Source organism: Montipora foliosa, chromosome 7 (assembly GCF_036669935.1).
Source record: "Montipora foliosa isolate CH-2021 chromosome 7, ASM3666993v2, whole genome shotgun sequence".
In the NCBI taxonomy this organism is placed as follows: domain Eukaryota; kingdom Metazoa; phylum Cnidaria; class Anthozoa; order Scleractinia; family Acroporidae; genus Montipora; species Montipora foliosa.
The window spans coordinates 27,694,480-27,706,979 of NC_090875.1; the positions used below are offsets into that span (position 1 = coordinate 27,694,480).

General features: G+C 37.2%; 1 protein-coding gene and 1 long non-coding RNA gene across 3 annotated transcripts in view; one reads left to right on the forward strand and one right to left on the reverse strand.

Annotated features, from left to right (window-relative positions):
• LOC138011656 (uncharacterized) overlaps positions 1-4,260 on the forward strand; it is a 14,675-nt gene extending 10,415 nt beyond the window's left edge. For both annotated transcript variants that reach the window (XM_068858772.1, XM_068858771.1), the window contains exons 5-9: positions 1-107; positions 1,004-1,140; positions 2,301-2,364; positions 2,494-2,590; positions 3,292-4,260. The exon at positions 1-107 is cut by the window's left edge and continues 480 nt beyond it. In XM_068858772.1, coding sequence (XP_068714873.1) covers positions 1-107; positions 1,004-1,140; positions 2,301-2,364; positions 2,494-2,590; positions 3,292-3,632 — 746 coding nt within the window. In that variant the 3' untranslated portion in view covers positions 3,633-4,260. The remainder of the gene's footprint in view (positions 108-1,003; positions 1,141-2,300; positions 2,365-2,493; positions 2,591-3,291) is intronic.
• The window catches only part of LOC138011666 (uncharacterized), a 21,870-nt gene that overhangs the window by 7,305 nt on the left and 2,065 nt on the right, over positions 1-12,500 (reverse strand). Inside the window, exon 2 of the long non-coding RNA XR_011124767.1 lies at positions 11,585-11,662. This is a non-coding gene — a long non-coding RNA (uncharacterized lncRNA). The remainder of the gene's footprint in view (positions 1-11,584; positions 11,663-12,500) is intronic.

The following is a 12,500-nucleotide window of genomic DNA, read 5'->3' on the forward strand; positions in this document are numbered from 1 at the left end:
GAAGTTCTCTAGTATCCAACTCCGCACCAAAAAAGTTTGTCATTTTCCCGACAACGTCCAACGGCACTCCAAGAGTAGAAGTCTCGTCAAAGTCATCAACTGTTTCAGTGAGTTTACGGACTCTAAGAGCACCAACTCCTTACGTATATTGTGCTATTCACTTGTTTATCCCACCTCTTTATTTGAACATGATAGTTTGGGCCTCCACCTATAAAACTAACCTTGTGCGTCTGGTAATTTTACAGAAACGAGTTTTCAGGATCATACACATATCCCATTTTGATGCTCATTCTGACCCTTAATTTAAGATCCTTGAAATCTTAAAAATCCACGATCTACAAATGTTACAACTTGGTTGGTCAATTTATGTTGTCCTATCAAAACCCTCCCAAGTTAGCTAGCAAATTTACCCTAAACAGACAAATTCACACATATCATACGAGAAAACTCTCTTGCAGTCCGTTTGCCTTTCTGTCGGACAAAGATCAAACAATTTTTTGTTTTTTATCAAGGACCTAAATTTTACAATTCTCTTAGCAGTGACATAATAAATTCTAACTCAACAGCTTCCTTCAAAAAAGAGTACTAAACGCATTCTTTTCCAACACAACTACTAAACATCTTATATTTTGTTCCTCTTGCGCCAGCTGAATTGTTTTAAACATGTAAATGTTTACACTACTTTATATTTCAACACGTTAAATACCTAAATGCTTGTTATATTCATCTAAAGGCATTTGATTCGGCAATCTCCGTCGCCAACTTGTAGGTTCAACGAGCGGTAAATGTCTTATTTTGGGAGGACTAAGTTACATAAGTAGTTTCTTTTAGGCCTCCTCGCCACCAAATGTAATCATCAATTTTCTTTCTTATCTTCTCGTCTTCGTTTGTATACATCTGTATTTTTAATTTTTCTTGGCAGCAAAATAATTTTTAAAAATCCCTGTGAATAAAGACATTGGTTCTTCACCAAGCCATAGTAATTCTCGTTTATCTCTATCAGATTCCTCCAAATGTTGGCACTGGAAGGAAAGGAGACAACTATGGTTTATACATTGGTATTTCAACAGGGATAACAGCATTTGTCATATTGACATTCATCATCATAGTACACCTTTCTTATCGACACCAGCGTTTAAAGTAATGCTCGCTTAATCATTTTCAATGTACAACCGTAAAATAAGATTGAAACATAGTTTCATTTGTGCCTTTACAACGTAGCCATACGCCTACGTTGGAGATCTCAGGATATGCTGAAGGTCTCAGGTGAATGCGCACGGAGAATAACCTGAGGATTTCGAAGGGAATGGGATGTTTTGAAGCTGGCATTTACTCTCCCAGTTTCTTTAAGAGGTCGTCTTGCGAACGTCTGATGCTCCATAAATGAAATCTATTTTATGTCTTTTTTGCCAAGTCTCCTCTGGTCTTGACAAGGAGTTAAAATATGTTGCAAATGGCATTAAGTTCAAATAAGCGTAAGACAGTGAGCTTTCAAAGCAGCAAGACGTATATAGTCTTATGATTCGAAGGAAACAATTCCCATGCATCTCTCTCGTTTGACTTAATGTTTCGCAGACGGTCTTTATTTAGAACAGTCTATATTCGTCATCACAGTGGTCAAAATGTTGTGGACATACGAGGCGCAGCCAAGTGAGTCCAAAACAAATTCTGACCAGTGTGATGACGAATATCGTTGCAGATAAAGTACAGACAACCCTGAACCACATTCGATTTGTTTTTTACCACAATATTTAACGTCAAAGAAAATGTTAATTTTAGAGATTGACCAAGATGGTGACACAACGACAAAGGCCGTTGTCTAAAACGGTCTCGCAATCTGATTGTTTTATTTCTCAAAATGAGCGTTTCTGATTGGTCACCCATGTTTGAGAGGTGAAAAGAGCATTGCGTGACGGGTTGACGCGTAGACTCTTATTAGCCAAATTAGCCAATCAGTTTACGACATTACAAACAATTGTGGAAAAATAGTCGTTTTAAAGGCTTAGAGTTTGCTGTACATACTTTATTGCTAGTTTTACCAACTTGTTTGTCCGCTTTTTTGTAAAATCGCTCGAGTAAATTGACCTTGTAAAATAGTTAAAGTGAACTTCAAGTTAGTGTCATAACAGGAGGGCTTTTCCATCGATGCTAATAAGAAGATTGCAAGATGACCAAAGAGTTTGGACAAATGTGAATCGTTTGTAACAGAAAAGATACATTTCCTGGGAAAGTGGTGATGTCTGGAGAACATACGACATAATTCTGATTGTTTCTGATAGTTCCCACATGTTCATTTACAGGATGAGACATAATCAAGAAAGCTCCGCCAGAAATAGTTCGACTTCTATGGCTACAGAAAGAACAGTAAGGAATTACTCATGACTTTTGACCGTGTAATTTTTGCATTCCTAATTACTTTTAAATTCTTCATGGTTATCTCAGGAAAAGGGGGTTGCAGATGTTTTTTTTTTTGCTGTCTTATTCTTTAAACAGGTTGATGAAGTGACCGAATCTCCGAATGATAATTCAAATGTGGATGGTGACTATGAACACGTTTACGCTGTCCTGAGAACGGACAAAAGAGAACAAGGCAAGTTGGTACAATTCCGCTTTCACAGGAATGCCACCAAAATATGACCCTCCCCACATATAGCCCTCTTAATGAAATGGGAATGCTTGTATCAAGAAAAGATAATCGATACCTTTTTTTAGTCTTTCATGTATTGCCTTAAAGGAAGTGCTAAAAATATAGCTTTGGCCCCTGGATAAAGATTCATTAATTCACGATCGAAATTCAAAACTGCCGATTATAACATAAGCGGGAAATTTGAAAATTTGTATTCATATAAAATCTAACCCGAGGGAGGGGGTAAGAGCAATACAACGCATGTCGCTACTAGGAAAAGAGATAGAGGAACCATGCTGGCGCAGTGGAGACAACACTCCCCCCCCCCCCCCCCCTCCTTCCGCACCGCACCCAATGTGGCCTGGGTTCGATTCCCAGACTCGGCGTCATATGTGGGTTGAGTTTGTTTGTTCTCCGAGTCTCTCCTCCGAGAGGTTTTTCCCCGGGTACTCAAATTTTCCTCCCTCCTCAAAAACCAATTTTTGATTTCAATTGATTCGAGTTAACTTGATATTAACTGTTGTTAGTATAGTTAAAGACATGATAATAATAATAATATTAACAATAATGACTCCTGGGTTCAAACCATTTACTATTTTATTATTATTTGGAGCCCCAAGATGACTGCCATGATGCAATAAAAAAAAATAATATATTTTTTTCAGCAATATACTCATCCACGTACAGTGTCCCGGTACGGGAGTGTCAGGGGAGCAATGAGGAAGGTTTTTACGACGATGTAATGCCACCGAAATGTGAACCAGCCTCAGAAAACAATGAGCCAATTGATAACGAACTTACTGTGGTGAAAATAACACAGGAAAGTTTCCATACGGGATCAGCTCAATCGAAGGTCCTTAACAACACAAAGAGCCGCGAAGTTGGTCTACATTGCTACCAGAACTATCCCAAGCGGCCTATGTACATTAATTTGCAGGAACTCCCAGTAAATGGTTCACTTGAAAACAACAGTGATTCGAAAGTCAGTTATTACAACTTACATTGAAAGCAGGCTGATTCAATGATGGGTAGATAAGGAGACTACAAGAACATGCACTAACTACAGCTGCAGATGGGCATGTCTTTAAAGCCGAAGGAAAGCTGCTTGGTTTTACTATCATCTCATTTATATAGAGGGCTTGAAATCTATGAAAATTAAACTTCGATGGCGGATTGTATGTCATACACTCTTTCTGTTCAAGTGCACAGAAGAATTTGACTTGGCATTCTAAGAAAAAAGAATTTTGGCTTGAAAATGGCGACCATCTCCGGTCCGCGTTATCTTGAATTTGTTGCTTCCTAAATAACTGTTAAAAATAAAGAGATTAACCTCAAACACACGTGACCCAAATTCTTTGATTGCTCATGACGTCACGGCGGCTAAGTTGGTGGAAAGTTGACTCTATCATTTTGCAAAACTTGAGCTACTTTTCTTCTATTGTTTTGGCACCAACATGGCCCTCTTATCACACGAGTCTAATCAAAAAATAGCCGAAACTTCGCAAATATGACGGGAGAAAAAAATGAAAGTCGATTTTGAAGGTGGAAAGTTTGTTTTGAGTGAAAACATTTGCATGAAATTGTGCCTTGCCAGTAGGATAAGAGAAATAAGAAAAAAAGAAAACAGAGAAATTACCATGGAAAAATTGTTTTAAAATACTTCAATGAAATAAATGTATATAGAAATGAAATAAATATCTAATTGTTGTCAGGTTTAAAGAAAGTTGAAGTCAACATCCAGAAACAAATTGAATGAAATTGACAAGTATAGGAAATCGTATCAACTCGTCACGTGTATTTTGTGATCTATGGCACGAGCGATGTTTTACAAGTTTTCAAAATGGCATGAGCCGCTAAGGCGAATGCAATTTGAAAACTTTCAAAACATCGTGAGTGACCATAATTCACGTAATATTCAAGCAAGTTCATGCGATTTTTGTGTAAGTGCACTACACACTATGTCACCGGGTTGTATGAGTGTAAGAGTGTAAAGGGTGTAAGAGTGTAAGTCCGTGGTGACAATAGGCCCGCAGCGCGTGCATAACTCACGAACATAAACATATCTGTTGAAAGCGTGCTCGAGTTTTAACAAAATGTGGGCCAAAATTGGCAAAAATTTGTGACCCTGATGAATAATAAAGCAAAACGATGGAATTACCTGATGATAAATAACCTAATCTAGAAGAGTAAACTTTGGACTTTGCAGAAACAATGGTCAACCTCAAGAGATGGGCGATCGTGATCTTTGTGTTGAATAGGCAATTTTCACGATGGCGTAATTTGACTACAACTACCGCAATTCAGTTTGTTTTTCTTTTCATATTTAAATTTTGTATTTCCAGTTGGGTAAAAATAACAATAGCTCTAATTAACATGAGACAAGCGAAACCTGAAGGATTCTGGTACTTGTAGTCAAATGTCCTATTCGCACATTTCTTGTCAATCTTTAAAACACTTGAAAGAGAAAAAACCAAACTAACAAAACAAAAACCCCTAGGCTTGCCATCATTTTGACACAGATGTATCCTTTGTTTCGCGGGTAAACATGCAAGGTATTGAAAACGGCGCCCTCTGAATTCGATGTCACTTTCGATTTTGCGATTTACTTGAGCAGCCAAAAGTACGATAGAAAAATGGAATGTAGCAAAAATCTCCCAAAATGTTTTTCGCCGATGGTAATTTTGTATATTCGTGGTTCAAGATTTATGTTGTTTTTACGTCGAAATGTTGTTGCTATAAATGCCAAAAATCATATTTCATTTTCGATCGACACTTCCTGAAAACTTGCTTCTGCTCCTCTTAAAAACTGTGTATCAATATTTATTTTGTATAAAGCAGGCTAACAAAATCTGTACCTTGCTTAGTTTGCATCTTTGAGCGTTAAAATAGAATTTTCGGTGCTATGTTTATGACACGGCAAGTCGTACATTTTGAGGTCGCTCATCCAGATACTAACCCCGCTTGACATTGATTGACTTCAGTGCAAATTTGTCTTGCAAAGGTGAGAAAAGCTCAGACACGCTTAAACTTGAGGTGCAAGGAAGGAAACTTTAAAATGATTAACATTTTACCCTCGAAGCCGATGTATCTCGATTCCCTTTTATTTTCTTCAATCTTTCTGGGTTTAGTATTTTACTAGTAACCACATGTATTGACAAGGCCCAGCTATTTACTGAAGACATCTACCGTGATACTTCTGTGGTCCCAAGACAATACCGTGTACAATTAGATCTACATATTACGCAAAGACAAACCTTGAATCTCCTGGAAAACAAAACACATCTCAATTGTCAACAGGACGCTCCGTGAGCATAATTTTTTCAAGTTGGGGGGTCCTAAAGACCATTTAAGGGGTCACACAGAAGTTATACCAGCAGAGGCCCTTTGGCTCACAGGTCCTCACACGTTCGTACGACAAAACAGATCCTTTTCTGAGGTTAAAAACCTGGCTACCGGCCTATGAATTAATTATTTGTCACAAAGAAGAAATTCCTGTCATCTTTAGAAAAAATAGACACGCATTGCTTACGTGTGGTAGTGAAGTAACGCAGCGATTTATTCCATAATGTCAACTGAGCTGCGTGTTGTCTTCCAGGAGATTCAAGTTGTCTTTGCGTAATATGTAGTTCTAACAGTGCAAGATATTGTTTTGGTATTGTCTATCATTGTAGTGCCATGGTAAAAGTGTTATGTAAATAGCCCCCCTGAGAAAACATGTGGTTACTGGCAAAGTACTGAACCCCGAAAGATTGAAAAAAATAAAGGGGAAGCGAGAAACATTGGCTTCTGGGCTGACATTTTGATCATTTTCAAGTTCCCTCACAACTTCTTTTCATCAGAAGTTTAAGCGTGCCCTCTAAGCATCTGACAGCTTCGTAATACCAAGGTTTACTAAATGTCCCTGTCCGACGGGGTTAGTATCTCGATGGGTGACCTGAAAATATACCCCATCGTAAAACAGAAGCATTGGACCGAAAATACTATTAACGCTAACAAATGCGAACTCAGCAAGGTACAGATTTTGTTAGCTTGCTTTATGCAAAACAAATATTGATGCAAAAGTAAATAAATATTGATACACAGCTTTCAGAAAGAGAAGAAGGAAGTTTCCAGGACGGTCGATCGAGAATAAAATATTTTCCGACATGAAAACAACATTAATTTTGAACCGTGAATATAGAATATAAAAAGTTACGATCAGAGACAAACATTTTGGGATAATTTTTGATAAGTTCAATTTTGTTATTCTACATTTGGCTGCACAAATAAATCGCAAAATCGAAAGTGACATCGCCGGAATTCAGCGGGCGCCGTGATTAAGTTACCGCGGCATGTTTACTCGCTAAACAGTGAAGCATCTGTGTCAAATGATGGCAAGATACCGGGTTTTTGGAAGTTTCTTTTTCTGTCAAGTGTTATAAAGTGTGACAATAAAGTGTGATAAAGTTACCGCGGCATGTTTACTCGCCAAACAGTGAAGCATCTGTGTCAAATGATGGCAAGATACCGGGTTTTTGGAAGTTTCTTTTTCTGTCAAGTGTTATAAAGTGTGACAATAAATGAGCGAATTTAAAACAAAGATCACAATCGCCCAACTCTTGAGGTTGACCATTGTTTCTGCAAAGTCAAAAATTTACTCTCCAAGACGAGGTTATTTATCACCACGTAATTCATCATTTTGGAAATAGCAGCTAATTTCTTATTCATCGGCGTCACAATTTTTTGCTGATTTTGGGGCTCGCTTCCAACAGACCTGTTTATTTTCGTGAACCCTTCCTGCTTACAGAGCACTACTAAAAAAAATCCTTTCGTATCACATTTCAAGCCAGGAATTTATTACGCAACATGATATTAAAATTCACAAAGGCAGAAAATATCACGAAATCCTTTTCGAGCGAAAAATATATTGAACCAAACAACATATTTGCTTTTGGAAGCAAAAAAACCCTTGCTATTTCAATTTCGTGCGTGCAAACAGACACAATCCGTGTCACAACGCATATGCAATTAAATAAATTTCTGACAGTTCACACATCGAACCCTTTTCGAAAGAACCTTGACCGTAAATAATGAAGCACAAAAGAGACAACAAGCTTTCATTCAAATAATACTTCATTGTCACATTTCCATTTTTTTACCTTTGCAGAGTTGAGTACAAAATACCGGTAAGATGCGACTTGAGTAACCACTGTGATGAATTCAAGGCGTTCGATTCCTTCAAAGTTTGTTAAATCCATCAAAAAATTGCCATTTGATTTCAGTGTTTTACATAATACTAAGCTAGTAAAATATAAGAAAGAAAGCTCACTTGATATCCAAAAAATGAAATTCTGGTCGAAGATCATTACTCGTCGCTTTAAAGATTCCAGATATTTGTTTCAGCGCCTTTCCTCTTCATGGATTGCACTTGAAATATTTCAAGTGCAATCCATTTGACAAGCGTGCAATATAACTAAATATAAGCACTAATCAAAGATTATGAATTTAATAAGTTAAACAGATATATTCTGCAATTATCCTAATGATTCACTCAAACAGGTCTTTAAGTTTAAAAATGGAAAAAGTGTAGTCGGAGATGTCATAAGTTCTAAAAAGTCAAAGGCAAACCTTTTTTTCCTTATAACTTAGGTCTTTAAGTTTGCTGCCACAAATAGCATGTGATAATTTTGAGTGATACAAGTTATCACTTTCGACAATTTCTTTGCCAGTTTCAGAGTTTTCTTAGTCAGTTGGTAGTTTATTTCACACATCTTTCCGTTAATAAAATTTTACACCACGCATTTCCCTGTTAGAAGTCATTTTTGAACGGCTTAGTTAAAAAACATAGTTTTCATACCAAGGCTAGACAGATGTCATCAAGATGTACTCAGCCAATAACAGCCCTGCTGCGGCGTATGTATTCAGCATTTAGACTGAGTAAAGCGCAAAACGTCTGGGATATTTGATTGCTGGAAAGAAACTTTGGACGTGTATGCTGAATAATAGATTATCGATTAAAACGGCAAGAGGATTGTATTTTGCAAATCCGAAAAAAGTCCTCACGCTGACAGAGAAGATATACAAGTCCTACATTTCAGTGGCAATCGGATCAAGGCGTGCCATAATCATTCGGTTGATTGGTGAGAAACGTTTCGTACAGTCGCATCTGAAATGAAGCTTGAAGCATCGATACTTTTGGTTTTCCAGCTTCATGTTTTCGTTATAAGAGCTCAATTTATGCAGATTTCCAGACCAAGTAGTGGCGTGGACACTTTTAACCTGCCACCTTGGATGTGTAGTGATACTCGGTTTAGTTGTAGTTCATTCAATGCGGTGGGGCAGAACCGTAGCTGTTCTTGTCAGTGTTCCATACCAAGATCAACTTTCTCATTCCTTAACAACCGATGGGTGTGCATGGGGAACAACCAAACTCGAGATCACATTCAACAAGGTAATTTATTTGGTTACGTTTCCTCCCATGCAATAATTTCAGGTTTCAGTCCCAGAAAGGTGAGCCCCACAAATTTCGGCTATACGGTCGACCTTGGATAAACGGACAAAATAACAAATCACAATTTTACAATGTAACTTCTTGCCTTTTCTTCTGGGGTTGAAACAGCAGACATTCAAAAGAAAAACGTTGACTTAAAAACTTTTCCACCAAGGCGTTAAACAAATTGGCTGCTTCAGCCAGAGTAAACAGACTCTGCTTCAGCCAAGGAGAGGCTTTGTTAAATTTACCCTGGTGAAAAACCTCAGAGGATCTTTGAAGATCTTCAAGGATCCTTGGTAGATCTATGAGATTCTTCAAAGGATCCTCGCAAAAACCTTTCCTATTTCTTGCAAAGGTCGTCAAAAGATGCTTGAAGAAACTCTGAAATTGATTGCAATAATTTAAGGTTTCAAGGTTTCAAGGTTTTATTTGCCATGATTACATATAATGTATCCGATTTATTAATCATTAATGAAAATACAAAAAATTGTAAAAAAGGCGAGGAAGCCCATAAAGAAACTATAAGAGCTTATGGAGCTATGGGCTTCCTCAAATCAGACTCGGAAATTAAGTTTAAGATAGCACTGGGAAGTAATACAATATATTGTTTAAAAAGACGAAAGAGTGCACACCCACACACACACACATTTATCCACAAAAATACAAAAGCGTAAATACCTCGAAGAATTTGATGCTACTAACGATAAAGAAGAAATCTTTTGAGGTTTTTGCAAAACTGAGCGGTAGATCCAGATAACTTAATTTGACTATCAAGAGAATTGGAAAATGTAGGGCCTTGGAAGCGGATTAGAAATTTTCGTATACTAATTCGAACTAATGGAATATAAAAATTGCAATTGGATGAGTTTCTAGTATTATAAGGATGAATATAATTAGCCAGCGTAAACATGTCATTAAATGAATTCGGAAGTAAACCTATAGAGAAGAAAAACATAAACTTGCCTAAATGAAACAAAACAACATCACTGAATTTTAAAACTTCGAGATCTCGAAAAATAGGATCTGTATGGGAATCAAAGGGAACTTTATCAACAATTCTAATCGCTTTTTTTCTGGAAAGTAACTATTCTTTTTAAGTTAGAATTATAAGTCAATGCCCACACAGAAACGCAGTAAATTAAGTCTGGATAAATTAATCTATAATACAAAATACGAAGAGAGGCTGTAGAAAGGCAAAAACTTGACCTGTACAGGATACCAATGGACTTTGAAATTTAAGATGTGAGGTTTCCAAGTCAAATTTTCATCAATAACTACACCCATTTATTCCCTCTAAGGATCCCTCTTTAAAAGGCCCTTAAGGTGATATTATATAAACTATTATACTTATTTGAATTGGCATCATGAAGCTCTCGGAAGGGTACTAAAACAGAAATGAAACCCAGCAAAGAATTCTTTTACCATTAGTTTGTCACTTTGTTGTCATTTGTGAACGAAATACTCTGATTGGAATTTATATCAAAAATTACCTTACTGTGGTATGTAAAGTAATAGCGGGGACTGGGTTAATTACAGGTTTAAAGGTAGTCTAATGACTGAAATTGTTTAGACAGTCACAATCTTTAAGATGTTGATAAGAATATTTGAAGATCTTCAAGAATCTTGGCTATGATCTATCCTCAGTTTCCAAGGTTTTCGAGGACTCAAGCAAAAATCCTGAAGTTTTTTTAAGGATCTTCAAAGCTCCTCAAAAGATTTTCACCACGGTATACTCCACAAGTCGAATAGTTAACGGTTGCAAAGAGTAATTCCTTTTGCATTTTTTTTTTGTGTTGGGCATTCCGTAAGTCTAGTTTGTTAGAAGGGATCAGAGTTTGTTCAAACCCATAGTTTCCACCAGAAGAGGATAATTAGATACTGAGGTCAAGTTCTCCACCCTGAAAGTGCAACTATCGCGTTAAACAACTTGAAGACCTTTCGTGCAGGAATTCTCGATTTCCTCATTTGCGTAAGAGAGACTTAAATGCTCCGACTGGCCAATACGTTGTTTTGGCAACAAAGACAAAAACACTTACCTTACTGTCACTTATAAATTCAAAACGTGGACGATCAATTTGTTTAAGAAACTCTGGGTGTCGACGACATTTTTTAATCGTAGTATCATCAGTAATTATTTTTTCATTAAACAAATTATAAACCGAGTTGATTAATTTTAAAATTAATTTATGCTCGGAAGTTGTTACATCGATTTCTCTCAATGCATTCAGTTACATTCACCCACTTTCACGCTTGATTAAAAAATCAACTTGTATCTGTATTTTTTGAAAACTTCTAACGTTTGATTGCCCGAGCCGGAGTATTGCTCAGTTCTGAATTCAAACTTTTTAGGTGAAAACATAATGAAAATTGAATTGTTCAAAATGTCTTATAATTTCTTAGCTTCGTTACGAAAGTATGCAGATCACAAATTACGGCAATGTCAGTTCCCCCAAAACAACTTCTTCATTACCAATATTTTTAATTACCTTATGATACGAGGTTTCCTTTGAAAAACAAAAGACAACTGACCCTTTCTGGCGGCTTGCGATGTGTCAGCAACAAAACTGAAATTGAAACATTGGGTAGCTATCTTGAACTAAATTCAACACAAATCGATGAGGATGGACCTTTGTCACCCCGCGGCCATGCTGTTCAAAGAAAATAGAGTTTGTACCCCAAGCCTCTAGTTGATGTGTTTGGAAGCGAGTTGAGGGGGCGCCAAAAAATAGTTTTCAGTCCCTTGGCTCTCAAAATGGTCGCCATCTGAAAAAGGACCATTGCCAGAAACAAATGTTGAGCGTGGTGACAAAGCTTGGATTTGCACTCAATGTCGCAAAACACTACTTCCTTGTTTTTGAAGACTTTCACATCACACACAATTTGTGTATGTAAGATATCACACATATGAACAGTTAATTCGCACGAACAAAGTAGCAAGGGTTTCTCTGCAACTGTACTTGATGCGCGGAGACTTGGAGAAGGTGAAACCCGCTCTGATCCAATGTTTCGGCTTTTCTCAGATTCATACACCCGTAGCTATAAATAATTAAAAACAGAGCAAAGAGGAAGGGTGGGGTAGGGATAAACGGCGTACTGCATACCAGCCTTCACTGATACCTGCTTCAACACAGACAGAACGAAAACAATTATCAAGTAAAATGACTTTTTCTACCCCTTATCCTTTAAACGATTTATTATTCTTGTTAAAACAAGTTCTCGCTTCGGTAGCAGCCCACTAAGTAGAAGTAGAAGTGGTAGTGGTAGTGGTAGGAATATTAATATTACCCAAACTATATAGGAAACATTCGGCAATGGACAACTCGTAACAAGCGTAAAATATGAGGAGGGTATTTTTCAAGCAGCACCAAAACGCACCAACCGCGAAAAAAAGCAAACGTTTAT